Raw genomic sequence first — 14,045 nt, forward strand, 5'->3', positions numbered from 1 at the left:
ATAAAAAGGGAAGGGTTTTTTCCTCTCAGGGCTTCTCTTTGCCTACTTTGTCCATGGAAACCTTTCTTCTGCAGAATATAGTTTTTTCTACCTCACACACTGGAGTGCTCAATTGGGTATTATGCACACCAGGACCAAACCTCACGTTTGTGGACAACAATTGTGGTGCCCAAAGTGGGGCTGCCTCATCTGGGTTACAGCCGGTGGTGATCCTGGAATGACCAACAACAGACTCCTGGATGGCACAGAACCTGCTTTTCCTAAAAGTGGAAATTCCTTGGCTGACAAAGGATTGGTGACCCGCTGAGTGCAATGCCATTTTGAGTATGAGGCTGGGGTTTCGGGGACAGGCCATCAATTTGGTGAGTACCTCTTCTCCTATCAGCAGTTTTATTTAATTCATTTCTGGGATCCATAAGGGAGACTCCCATAAGGCTTGAGAAACCATAAGGTGCTAGATACAGGTTACATGCTGAGCAGGGATGGGCTCCAGATCATGAAAAAAGGGAAAACACCTTGCAGTGTGTTCCGGCTCACTTTCATGATTTGAAAGGAGCAGGGGGATACTTGACAAAGGAGAGCTCAAAGGGGGGGGGGGGGGGCCTTCAGGGGGAGTATTAAGCATAATGCCATATTGCAATTGTTATTTTGTAAACAAATGGGAACATGAATACACTGGATTGCTTATGGCTTTGTCTCAAAAACCAAAGTGGCACAAACCTTGTGAATTGTCTTGGTGTTTGGTACTGGAAAGTAAGGGCAAGAAGATCCTCAAGGTCCTGCCTGAGGATGAACTCTGTATGCAGCCTTTGTACAACCCCCCACAAGAGGCTTCGGCATGGCAGGCTGCACATTTAATTTCAGAGGGAGCCATGAGTCCTTCAGGCCCACCTGATGTGAGCCAACAGGGAAGCATGGGGGGAGGGAGTCTTTGGCCACCACCCCTTACCAGCACATCTGTAAGAAGGGATCCTGTAGGACCCGAGGGTGTTGAAAGCCCCCACTGTTCAGGAGAACAAGTTCAGAACAATACTCCTGTATTTCAGGCTCCCCAGCAAGTTGCTTGTGATAGTTTAGGAAATTTTGCACAGTTCCATGAGCCTTTGAGTTATATAATTGGAAGAACCATGCCCCAAGGGGGCGGGGGTGATCCCTATGGATTGGAGGAGCTTTTTCAATCTCTCTTTTTGATGCATGACCCAACCTGGGCAGATTGCCAGAGTATGCTGGATGTTTTTCTGACCTCAGAGGAGAAAGGATTGGTGTAGAGCAAAGACCTGGAATTGGCAAAAACACACTTACAGCAGAATCTATGGACTGGAATGCCAGAGCGGGTATTCTTAACAACCAGGGACCCCTACTGGGATGCAGGCAGTGGCAGGGACAAGAATAGTCTGCTAACTTACCAGCATCTTTTGGTACAAGCCTTGAGAGATGGGGTGTCACAAGTTTGGAAATTTTCTAAGCTCTATGAGGTGCATCAAACCTCCTCTGAGTCTCCCTCTAAATTTATGAAAAAAATGATTCAAGCTATGTGCAGAGACACTGACCTGAAGCCTGAAGCTGGTGAAAATAGCCTATTGTTGGTCATCGCAGTGAGGACAATCATAGGATATTGCAGAAAATTGAAGGAGTACCTTCAATATCAGAATTGAAAGAGACTGCATATAAAGTGTAGATAAATTGAGAGAAGGAAAAAGAGAAGTTTGAAGAAAGGAAAGAGAAGAGACAAAAGGCACAAGCAATGGTGATATCTTCAGCAACTGGAGGATTGTTTGGTGAAGAATGTAAAAGAGGGAAGAGGGAGACCAAAGCTAACACCCCAGGTCTGGACTGGCTGCTGCTGAGCTGGAAAAAGATCAATGTGCCTACTGTAAGAGGAAGGGATACTGGAAGGAAGAGTGTCTCAGGCAAAGAATGGGGACCAGGCTGGAGCAGGCACCCCAAATGGTAGGAAAAGAAATTGAAGAAAAGAGTGATTGATGCACAATAAGGGGCTGGCTTAAGGTGATGTCCCTGCTTGAACCCCTGGTTGAAGCATGGGTCGGGGAAAGAGTGAAGTTTTTGTTGGACACAGGTGGCACATATTCTGTGCTCAGAAATTAAACTGGGTGAAAGAATAGAGAGAGGCTGAAAATGGTTGGGGCAGGAGGGAAGACTCAGACTCAGGTATCTGGGATTCATCAACTCCCAAAGGAAAAAAAGAGATTCTGCCAGATGGAAGGAAGCCATTAGCTGCTTGGCTGTTTCAGCTACTAGGAAGTAGATACACAGCCTTTTCAACATGGCTGGCTTTTGCAGGCTATAGATCCCCGAGTTTAGGGAAACTGTGAAACCCCTATATGAAGAAGTTAAAGGAAGGATTCTGATCCTTAGAGGGGACTGGAGACTGTGATAGAAGTCTCAGCACCTTGAAGAGAACCTTGATGCAAGTACCAGCTGTAGGACTCCCAGACATGAACAAGCAATATTGCCTCTATGTGCACAAGTGGAAAGGTGTAGTATCAGGCATTTCAGCTCAACCCTTCAGCAGCTCGTGAACTATGGACTATGTTTCAAAGCAGCTGGATACAGTGGTCCTGGGATGTCCAGCCTGCCTGAGCATTACTGCAGCAACATGACTGCTGGTCAAGGAGGCCCTTAAGGGGACACTAGCCCAACCCCTAGTGGTGTAAGCTCCTTATGCAAAAAAGGGGACTATGGAAGACTCAGGGCTGGCTAGCTCAGTACCAAGCCTTATTGCTCAAAACACCTTAATTATCTCTTGCTACATGTAATGTTCTGAACCCCACTACCCTTATACCTACCAATCCTGAGCCTGAGTTAGAACACAAATGCAAAAATGCCTCCAAGTAGACGGTCAAACCTGTGCAACCTGAGTTGACCTGAAGGACTGGTGTAGAGCAAAGACCTGGAACTGACAGAATTTATTAATCCTGATTTGGAGCTGTCTGTGGATGGCTCAAGTCACCCGCTGGAAGGAAGAAGAAAACTGGTGATGCACTGTTACTGATTGATAGAACTGAAGCAGACCCTAACTAAAACTGGGACTAAACCAAGCTCAGGTGGTCTGAAGCTTTGCCACTTGCTCTTTTATAATAGCAAGTTGCCTCTAGGAAGAAAACTGGGTTATCACCTTTTGATACCATATTTGGTCAGCCCTCCTCTGGGTGTTGGCTGGAAGCAGATGTGGGGATGGGAGCTGGTAAAGTGTTTTGTATGGAGATGTACAATTAAAAAGAATATCTGATCTCTTGGTAGTCTGTTCTCTTCACAGGTTCACTCAGTTGAAACAGCTGCCTAACTTAGATGAGGATTGTTCATCCTTTCAAACCTGGAGATGGAGTGTATCTGACAAAGTGAAAATGCTCTAGTGAGCTGCGTCTGGAAGACTTTAAACTGAGCCGGGGGGGTTGGGTTCAGGCCCCCCAGTAACATGTTTTCACTGGACAAGTGTGGGGGGAGGATCAGGGCTCTGGGAGCAGGGTTTTAGAGATACTGCAGGGACTGACAGGACTCCTACAGAGAGGGGCCAGGTATCAGGGAGGATGGGAGGAAGGAGGAGGCTGGGAATTCCAAGGAAGGGAAGCAGTGGGAAGGAGTTGAGGTGCATGTACACCAATGCTAGGAGCATGGGTAATAAGCAGGAAGAGCTTGCAGCTCTCCTGGAAATGGGAGGGTATGACCTGGAGGAGATCACAGAAACTTGGTGGGCTGAAACGCAAGATTGGAATGTGAACATAGAGGAGTATCACCTTTTTAGAAAGGACAGGAAGGGAAAGAGGGGTGGGGGCATGGCTTTATATGTCAGGGAAGGGATAGGATGCAGTGAGATAGAATGCAGCACAGATGGGGATTTGGTAGAGGCAGTCTGGGTGAAACTTAGGGATTTTGACAGGGAAAGGGATCTGACAGTGGGGGTATGTTATCACCTTCCAGGTCAACTTGAGACCCTGGATGATGTCCTGACAGATCAGATTCTAAGGATATCTCAGGGGAGGGACACAGTAATTATGGGAGATTTCAATCTCCCGGATATTACTTGGGAGACTCACTCAGCGGTGACAGCAAGGTCACGTCGCTTCCTAGAAGCTATTGAGGGAGCATTTTTCACACAGAGGGTCCGAGAGGCGACGAGGGGAGGAAACTTCCTTGACTTGGTCTTGACCAATAGGGAGGAGCTGATAGATGAAGTACAGATTAGGGGAGCTCTGGATGCGAGTGATCACTACATCCTTTGCTTTGAGATTAGGCGACTGCGGACAGGCAGCAGGTCAAGCACTAGAAGCTGGGACTTCAAGAGGGCCAACTTTGGCCAACTGAAGGCCAGACTGGGGAAAGTCTGCTGGGAAAGGTTGCTGGAAGGCAAGCAAGTTGAGGAGGGCTGGATGGCACTCAAAAAGGAGGTTTTGGAGACACAAGCCTTGACAATCCCTCTAGTTAGCAGGGCGGGGAGGCGAAGGAGAGTGCCGACATGGTAGTGAAAGGATTAGACGAAAGAGGAACCTCCATAGGAAATGGGTACTGGGGCAAATAGACAAAAGGGTATACCGGAAGGAGGAGGCCCGTTGCAGAAGGATTCTTCGCAAGGCTAAGGCTGAATACGAGCTGAGACTTGCAAAGAATATCAAGCGCAACAAAAAGGGCTTCTTTCAGCATGTAAATAGGAAGAGGAAGGGGAGACACGTGGTGGGACCACTAAATAAGGAGGAAAGAGATCCACTGACTGATCCAAGGGAAAAGGCGCAGATGCTAAATGACTATTTTGCCTCTGTGTTCTCCCCAAAGCAGGACGGGGGGATCCACATAGGAGATTAGATGAGGCTGGGGACTTAGGGGTACAGATTAGAGTCAACCCCCTAGAAGTTGAAGGGCTCCTCAGGGCATTGGACATTACAAAGGCACCAGCCCCTGATGGGTTACACCCGAGAGTACTTAGAGAGTTGGCAGGGGTTCTCTCACACCTGCTGGCCTCCATTTTTGAGGCCTCGTGGTGAACAGGTGAAGTTCCAGAGGACTGGAGGGTGACATCAGTGGTCCCAATTTTCAAAAAGGGTAGTAGAAGGGACATGGGGAAATACAGACCTGTTAGCCTTACGTCTATTGTAGGAAAAACAGTGGAAAGACTCATAATAGAGAGAGTTCTCGCGATGCTAGATAGGGAAGGGAAGCTGGCGGCCACAAAACACGGCTTTCGCAAAAACAGGTCCTGCCAGACAAACCTTGTGGAATTCTACGACAAGGTTTCGAGATGGATGGATGGAGCGGATGCAGTGGATGTGGTTTACTTGGATTTCAGCAAGGCCTTTGACAAAGTGCCCCATGATATCCTGGTGGAGAAACTGAGGAGTTTTGGAATACATCAAAGCACTGTCCAGTGGATTAGGGCATGGTTGACTGACTGAAAGCAGAGGGTAACAATTGGTGGGGAATCATCGGGATGGCGGCCAGTGACATGCGGGTTCCCCCAGGGCTCTGTCCTGGGGCCAATGCTGTTTAAACTTTTCATAAATGACATGGAAGAAGGGGTGAACAGTCTGCTGATCAAATTGGCAGATGATACTAAAACTGGGACAGTGACCACAACTGAGGAGCAGGTACTCTAGATCCAAAAGGATCTATGACTATGAAAGTGGGCAGGAGACAACAGGATGGCGTTCAATGTGGTTAAGTGCAAGGTCTTGCACTTGGGGCATAGGTACAGGTGTCATAGGTACAGGTTAGGGGACAAATGGCTGGAGAGCAACACTTGTGAAAAGGATCTCGGGGTGCTGGTTGACTGCAAGTTAAACATGAGTCAGCAGTGTGATGTGGTGGTCAAGAGGGTGAACGTCTTTCTTGGTTGCATAGCCAGAAGTGTGGCTTCTAGATCAAGAGAGGCATTACTATCACTCTATACAACTCTGGTGTGCCCGCAACTGGAGTATTGTGCTCAGTTTTGGACCCCTCGTTACAGGACTCTATACCCAGGTTAGAGTCAGTGCGGCGTCGGGCCACAAGGTTGGTGGCTGGTTTGCAGGGGATGCTGTATGAGGCGAGATTGAGGGAACTGGGTCTCTTCAGCCTGGAGGAGACTCAGAGGGGATATGTTGGTGACATACAGGTATGTGAGGGGATGTAACATGGAGATGGGTAGAGACCTGTTCTCCCCTGCAGAGGAAGGCAGGACACACTCCAATGGAGCGAAGCTCAGGGAACCAAGATTCCATTTAGATGCCAGGAAGCACTTCCTGACAGTTAGGACCCCGAGGGTATGGAATAGGCTTCCACAGGAGGTCGTTGAGGCCCCATCGGTGAGGGTGTTCAAAGATAGTTTAGACATGCCCATGGTGGGCATGTCTTGAGTGGAGCCAGCTGGAGCCGGGGGGCAGACTAGATGGCCCAGGACACCCCTTCTGACTCGTTCTGTTTCTGTGTTTATGTTTGTAGAACGATAGAAAGGCTCCATGTCAGTATGAATGATCAAACTGGTGGCTGGAGATTCTATAATCCTCTTAAGAAGTGCCAAATGAGGACACTGGAAAACACCGACGAACTCAATACTGGGACATGGTAATGCGAAATAGCTGCAATGCAGACCTTAATGGAAAAAGATTTCAGTCCAGTCTGATGTAGAAACAGAAGAAATTGCGGAATGTTTTCAATGGAAGCTGATTGAGAGGTGAAGTGGTTAATATCAAAAACAAAGTAAAGCACCTCCATTCAGCCGCATAAGAATGGCAAGTAGGAGGTCTTGGTACAGATTGAAGAATGAACTGTATATTGGGATAGAGAGCGCTCGGAATCAGTGAAGTGTCATTTCGTGCTGTCAAAGTCAAAGATACAGCCATGGCAGGGGGCCACTGGGTCGGCGTCAAATCCGACAAAGCTGTCGGTGTCGATGAAGTAGCAGAGTTCATCGAATGAGCCAGGCTGTCGCATTCAAGGAATGAAGGTCTGGATGCTGAACCACACCCTCTTGTGGAAGATGTGGAATCCGAGGAAGCCGCTGAAAACTGTTGTTGGAGAGACAAAGGATGGTGGGGAACCATGGCTGATGATACCCTGAAGGAGTGACAAAGATCCTTCGAGCATCGTCCTGATTGATTTTGGCTACAGTCCTTGTAATAAGCAGTATTGTGGGAAACGCAGAGAAAAATCTGTCTGTCCATGGAACCATTAGCGCGTCCTTGAATGAGTTCTGAATTGCAGACCGAATTGTTCTGTGAGGCAAAAAGGTCCGTGTCCGGAGGGCCCCATAGTTGAAATAGATGACAGACTTGGCGATCCAACTCCCACTCGTGAGTTGTTACATACGTCTACTGAGAGCATTCGCTTCCTCATTGTCGGTATCGATGAGGTGAACAGCAAGAGGAATTATTCCCCTCGGGATGCACCAGTCCCAAAGGCGGAGAGCGAAATGAGCTGGGGGGGCGGACTTCGTGCTGCCCTGTTTATATAGAAGACCGTGACTATATTGTCCGATGCTATCTGAATGACTTGATCCTGAAGGGCATTCTTGAAGGACCGAAGGGCTTTGAACACTGCAAAGAGTTCTAGGTAATTGATATGCCTGGATGTTTCATGGCCCTGCCAGGTGTCTTGAGTGTGAAGACCGGCACAGAGAGTTCCCCATCCCGTGAGGGAGGCATCTGTGCAGAGTCAATGTTGGTTCAGCTAAGTGGAACAAAGTTCTGATGAATAGATTGCCCTTTACCGTCCACCATGACAAAGTCCAAAGGATGAAGGTAGGCAGGTAAAGCAGACAATGTGGAGAGTCACCCAGCATTCACTGCAGCGGTCTCATCCACAGTCTAGCGTTGGGGACCACGGAGACCATGGAAGCTATAAGACCCAGCAGCTTCTGTATAGACAGACCAGGTACAGTTCTGTCCATGTGGATTCGACGGATGGACAAGCAAAGCTTCTTCTCCTGATGATACCAAGGAAGAAAAGCTCATGCACATAGAGAATTGAGGCGGGCTCCGATAAAGTTAATGATCTGAAAAGAAACAAGGCAGGATTTTTCATGGTTAATACAAAGTCTGAGCTCATCAAGGAGGGAGAATGTTGTACAAATAGCCAATAGAAGGCCTTCTCTAGAAGAGGAGACGATCAACCAGTCATCAAGGTAAAGGTAAATACGAATTCCTTGCAGTCTCAGGTGGGCGCAGACAGGAGCTATGCATTTCATGAAGACCCTTGGTACAGTAGCAAGCCTGAAGGGGAGAACATTATACTCAAAAATATCGGAGCCGACTGTAAAGCGGAGCAGTCGCCTGTGAGATGGATGGATGCTGATGTGGAAGTAAGCATCCTTCAAGTCCAGAGATGCGAACCAATCCTCTCTCCTGAGCAACGGAAGGACATTTTGAAAGGTGGTCATTCAAACTGTTTTCGTCTTGATGAACTTGTTGATGCCACGTAGATCCAATATTAGGCGCAAGACCACCGTCCCGTTTCAGGACCATAAAATATCTCAAGTAGAAACTGTGAAGCCCCTCGGAGTGCGTGAGTTGTCAAACCAGTCCTTTACAAAGCGGCTGGGAAACTGTCTTTGACGACCAAAGAAGGAAGCATATATCAGATTGATCTCGAAGGGGGTACAGTATCAAACTTGATTTTATATCCATGCTCAACGATGGACAAAATCCATCAATCAGATGTGATGGAGTCCCAAATGGGGAGTCGATTCTGCAGTCGATCCGCAAAAGGGAGAGAGTGGGTTTAGGAGAGGAGAGGTTCGCTTGACCTGTCAACGTTGCCGCTTATCGGAGTCGGGGCGGCAACAACCCTGTTGATAGCGTGGCACCGGCTGTTTGCGATTGTGATGGTGACGGGTCTGGAACTGCTGCCGGCTGGAGTATTGCGGGTATGGTTGATACCGTTACTGTGGACAAGACCAGAAGCACTTATGTCAACTCCGGGCAGGAACTTCCATATGTCGAGCGGTGAAGCAAGCCTCATGGATATTCTTCAACTTGTAGTCCTTCTCTGTGTTGAACTGCCCAGAGCCGTCAAAGGGCATGTTCTCAATCCTCCGCTTGGTCTCGTCCAGAAAGTTGTAGTTCCTGAGCCAGGGGTGGCAACGGAGGGCTACAGCACCAAGAAGGGCCCTCAAGTCACAGTCAACATGATGCCTCACCATAGAGAGTTGTTGGATGGCCACCTGCATTGCCTCTCAAGTAAACACACAAGCCAGGTCCCTCTGCTGCTCCGGAAGCAAAGCCGTGATGTTCTCCAACTTCTGCATCAAAAAGTATTGATATCTCACCAGCGTTGCCTCATAGTTGGAGATAGGGAGGCCAAGATCTGTGGCGGGGTAGATACAGCGAGCCACCATGTCAACTTTTTACCCTTCCTTGTCTTGGAGAGTGGAGTACTCCCTGGTCTAGCAGCCCAACGATAGAGTTAAGCTTGGAATGACACAGGAGGAACGGGATGTCTTGTTTCCGTACCCTGTACATTGAGTAATATCGCCATGAATTCAGTTTTTGGCTGGTTGGGGAACCGCCAGGATTCAGTCATGGCCTGACATAGCGTTATAATCAGCGGGAGGACGATGGCAGCAGACTGTTCCTTCTTAACAATATTGTGGATGTTGTCAGTACTGGGATTGAAGTGGTGCTGGGCCTCGATCTCCAGTGACCTACCCAATCACACCATCAGTTTCCCAAATGTAGAGTATGACTCCTTGGGCTCCTTGGGCCTTGCGTCGTTATCATAATGTCTGGTGAAATCGATGCTGCGTCCGAGTCCTCTGAATCCGAGTCGTACTGGAATGGAGGACAGGAAGAGGAGTCCAATCAGCCGATGGGTGAGAAGGAAGCACAGCCGAGGGAGAGGGCTGTGAAGAGGGCTGGGCTGCGAGATGGTCGGAGGCAGCTAGAACCTGGTCCCATAACATCTTACGCAGGCAGTTTTTGCAGTTCTTGCGAGCCTGCTTAGTAAAGGCCTGACAATGGCCACACTTATCAATTCTGTGACCTTCTCCCAAATAAAGAAGGCACAGATCATGTGGATCAGTGGGGGACATCTTGCCCCTGCACTCGGAACACTTGAGGAAAGCTACATGCTGAGCCATTGAGAGAAAATAGCAAAGTACAGGAAAAAAGACTAATGATAGAAGGATTTGGGGGGGGTATATTTTTTGGGGGGGAGGTGAAAAGAAGTTTTAGAAAGAACTTCTAAATGGGGGAGGAGAAGTAATGTAACCTGGAAAGGAGATCTTAACAAGGGATCTAACGAGAGAAAAAGAGAACAGTAGAAGGCTTTGGAACAGCAGCAAGTATATCTACGGCAAGAGACAAAAGGTTTGATGCACAGCAAACGGTGGTCACAAGAAGACTGGGGAAATGGCAGGCACTCTACCTTTTTATACTATGGGGGGGAGGGGCACAAAGTTCCCACCAAAACCATTAAGCTTTTGAATCTTCCTGGCTATAGGCACTGCGCAGGTGCAGCACCCATGTGTGTTATACACAGAGGCCACAATGAAGAATGGCCTTATATATGATCTGGGCTTCAAAGGGAGCATATACATTCTGATAGGGCAAGAGTGTTGTGTGTAGATATCTGATAACTACAATCAAAGCATAAACCATGCAGTCAAAAATTAAGACAGGTGGCCTATATTCCACCAAACAACAACGGGAATCTTTGGGACTGGGTAACCTCCTGGCTGCCGGATCTTAATTGGCTCAAATGCCTTTTTATAACTCTAATAGATGTTGGTTTACTGTGCTCCATGACCTGCTGCTGTAATCAATGTTTACCAGCAATTCTAGTGAACTTTAAAAATATGTTTCCACCCAATTCAGTGATACGAGCAATGTGTACAAAAGTGTAACAAAGTAAAATAGGGCTATTGGGCTAAAAGGCCCAAAGCTCCAAAGGAAGGAGCTGAAGGACAAAGCAGAGTTTCCCCCGGATGTGCCCATAAATGGGTTTAGGAAGGAGACGGTTTTGTGACCTCGAAAGACAAGACTATGCCAGCCCGTTTCTCTTCCTGTAAAATGTGATAAAAAGGAAGATGTTTTTTCCTTGGAGCTCCATTTTGCCTACTTTGTGCATGGCAACCTTTCTTCTGCAGAAAAAAAGTTTTTTCCACCTTACACCCTGGAGTGCTTGATTGGCTAGTGTGCACACCAGGATTTCATGCTTTATATATGAAACTGGACATGAAAATGCAGTTAAATGTGCTGCATTTAACACCTTTTTGCCATATTACTTACATACATTTTGTTCTCTTCCCCCCTCCGCTACATACACATACACAAACACATCCCTTAGTACCAACCTCACTACCTACCTACTCAGGACATGATTTCATACATGTCATCAAGCATGCTCTAGACCACAAAAGCTTACAGCAGAAGTAATGGGTGAAGTCTCCTAAAGGTGTTGCAAGATGTTTTGCTATTTTTATTAGAAGCAACTAATGCAGAGAGCTCATTGGGAAGAGAGAACTGGCCCACCTACAGACTTATCCGGAAAGTTCCCAAGACTTACTTAGTCACCAATTCATTCTGCTTCTTTTTTAGCTATTCACATCAAGAGCCTAATAGCCAGCTGTTTCTGCTGGAAGAAAACTGCTGGCAAGCTGGACAGCTGCGCTTTTCAGTTACCAAGTTTACTTGGTGTGTGGCCACAGGTGCTGGCTATAGTACAATAAGAAGCAAACATGGAAGACAAAACCAAATTGGCACCAAAAGCTGTACTAACAGAAGGTATCCAATGTTCTAGTTACATGAAGAAAACTGTATAACAGCTCCGACTAACATGACTCACTTCTACATCTGGACTCAAGCTATATCCTGAAGATAATGGAAAAGAAGTTCATGATATTAGCAGAGCATTAAAACCATGATATTTGAGTAAACCATTAACGAAGACTTAAAAACTTCAAACTCGCCATAGATATGCAGCATGAACTCAACATTTCCTGGGGCAAATCTACCCTCACATCTGCTCCCGCTCTAAAATGAGTTTTAATTTTTTACACTGTTAATTCATACTTCAAGAAAAACATAAAAGATTATTTAGAAAAACGGCAGGGTGATACTTAAGGCAGGACAGAATTAAGCAAATACAAACAATAGATCCACATAGATAATATGCATAAAAGTCACAATGTGCATGCTCAGTTATTACCAGACAGGAGGCAGCAGTGGCTCCTGCACGTCAAAAAGATCACTCCAGGCCCCTTGAACCAAAGCACCAGCAATCCTAGACCCTCAGATTAACATACATTGTTCAGAATTTAGAGTGGAACCCTTACCAGACATTATTCTTTTCTTTCATCAAGCCTATTAAGAGCACACATGATGGCCAGATTTTAGCTTCAGTACTGTAGTATGTTTCACTTAAGGTATATGGTTAGAGCAAGCACAACCCTTTAATGTGGAACTATTTATTTCTCACTTGCCTGCTTCCCAGGAAGCACTACTAACTGGGGTTAGAATGAAAAAAGTAGTATTGCTCATTCCAGAAGTGCTGCGAATTTCACAATTTGACCCTAAAATGCACAATTTTAGGCTTCATTGCATAATTATATAGAGCAGATCACCAAAAACAGTTACAGATCCCTTAACTTCTTTCTTATATTCCTGAAATTTACAAAAACTGACAAGAGGACAAAGACAAGTATGAATACACCTGTTACCAGAACTGACTATATTAACTGAATATTTTACAGAAAGGAGGAAAGACAACTGGGTGGCAATGTGTACCATCAGTATAGCATTTTTCAGGGTTTAAGTCCCTGTGCTGGGGAGATTAAAATCTAAAATTCTATACAGGAGAAACCACAGAAGAGATCTTAATTATCCAATTAATAACATTATTAATGTAAGTAATCAGAATATGGCTAATATGGTGCACATTAGAAAACAGAAATTGAGCCTATTCAACCAATATAAAATACTTCTTACGTCAAAATGGCTATCATTACAGGATTAAAGGCACAAAGTCCAAATCATTCTGGACTTACAAAGACTATTTGTTATAGTCAAATCTGAAGGTAGTCTTTGACAAATAAATTGCGCTTCCATTCAAGTCTATTTCAAGAAAGACCACAGTGCAAATGAAAAAAAGTTATTAATTCTAAAAACCATATTATAGGGTAATACTTTTATTAAGTCAACTCAAAAGGACACCAAAAATGTATAATTTTGAAATCTTCAGATATCTTTATCAGGTAAGATGTCATAAAAAGCAGGGTTATAGGAGAAAAAAGAAAGCCAACTTGATGTTGAACTCATGACATCAGCATTCAGCATGGCCAAAATCTTAAATTGAAAAAGAAAAAAGAAAGAGGACACAGACATTTAAATTATGCTCTAGCAGGATGGTTTCTGGAAGCATCTTGAGAAGAACAATTTAGCTGACCAGTTGGATTAAAAAAATTATAAAGCATTGAAAACACATAGGGAAAGAAGTTTACAAGGCTCACATGCTTATGGAAATTGTATTCTCCTAGAAACTGTTTCCTTACCCCATGAAATTCCCCAATTCTGCAATGAGATGAAGGAAATTATTAAAGACTTGTTGTTCTTCGGACATACTATTGTTTAAATAATTATAACTTTCAGTGACTAAAGGAAGTCTACTAATAATATCTTTTTAAAGCCTTGATTGGTTTTTAAATACATATATATCTTTTAGGCTTAGAAGTTACTAAGAAAGGAATTACACACAACCCACACACATTCACATACATAGGATCAAACATTTAGCCACAGCAAATAAGCAGATAAGATACCATGAGCTTATTGTATTGGTCCTGGTGTGAAATCAATGTAGCTTCCTTGTCCTTCAGGAAATCTGTTTCCAGAATCCTGTGTTTTTCCATCAGACCTTCCAACTCCTAAAGAAAAAAGAAAAAGAAAATAAACATTAATGCAGCACTGTGTCTTTTTTCAGTTCTAGGCAGGTTCTCTGCAAAATATTACAGGTTTGATAAAAGCATTAGCCAACCCTTAGGGTATGTTCAACCGTAGTAACAGTTTTAACTATTTAACTCCTATGGACACAGATACAAAGACTGGACAGGACAGTCTTCCCTT

At 45.4% G+C, this 14,045-nt stretch overlaps 1 protein-coding gene and 1 long non-coding RNA gene across 2 annotated transcripts in view; one reads left to right on the forward strand and one right to left on the reverse strand.

Annotated features, from left to right (window-relative positions):
* Window positions 1-14,045, reverse strand: part of CCDC91 (coiled-coil domain containing 91) — a 273,160-nt gene that overhangs the window by 220,921 nt on the left and 38,194 nt on the right. Inside the window, 1 exon segment of the mRNA XM_044417603.1 lies at window positions 13,742-13,846. Coding sequence (XP_044273538.1) covers window positions 13,742-13,846 — 105 coding nt within the window.
* LOC123016892 lies at window positions 733-3,838 on the forward strand. Its single transcript, XR_006413485.1, has 3 exons — window positions 733-743; window positions 1,330-1,334; window positions 3,593-3,838. It is a non-coding gene; the product is annotated as an uncharacterized LOC123016892 (long non-coding RNA).

The sequence above is a fragment of the Varanus komodoensis genome, unplaced genomic scaffold (assembly GCF_004798865.1).
Source record: "Varanus komodoensis strain SLA01 unplaced genomic scaffold, ASM479886v1 scaffold9, whole genome shotgun sequence".
NCBI lineage: Eukaryota > Metazoa > Chordata > Lepidosauria > Squamata > Varanidae > Varanus > Varanus komodoensis.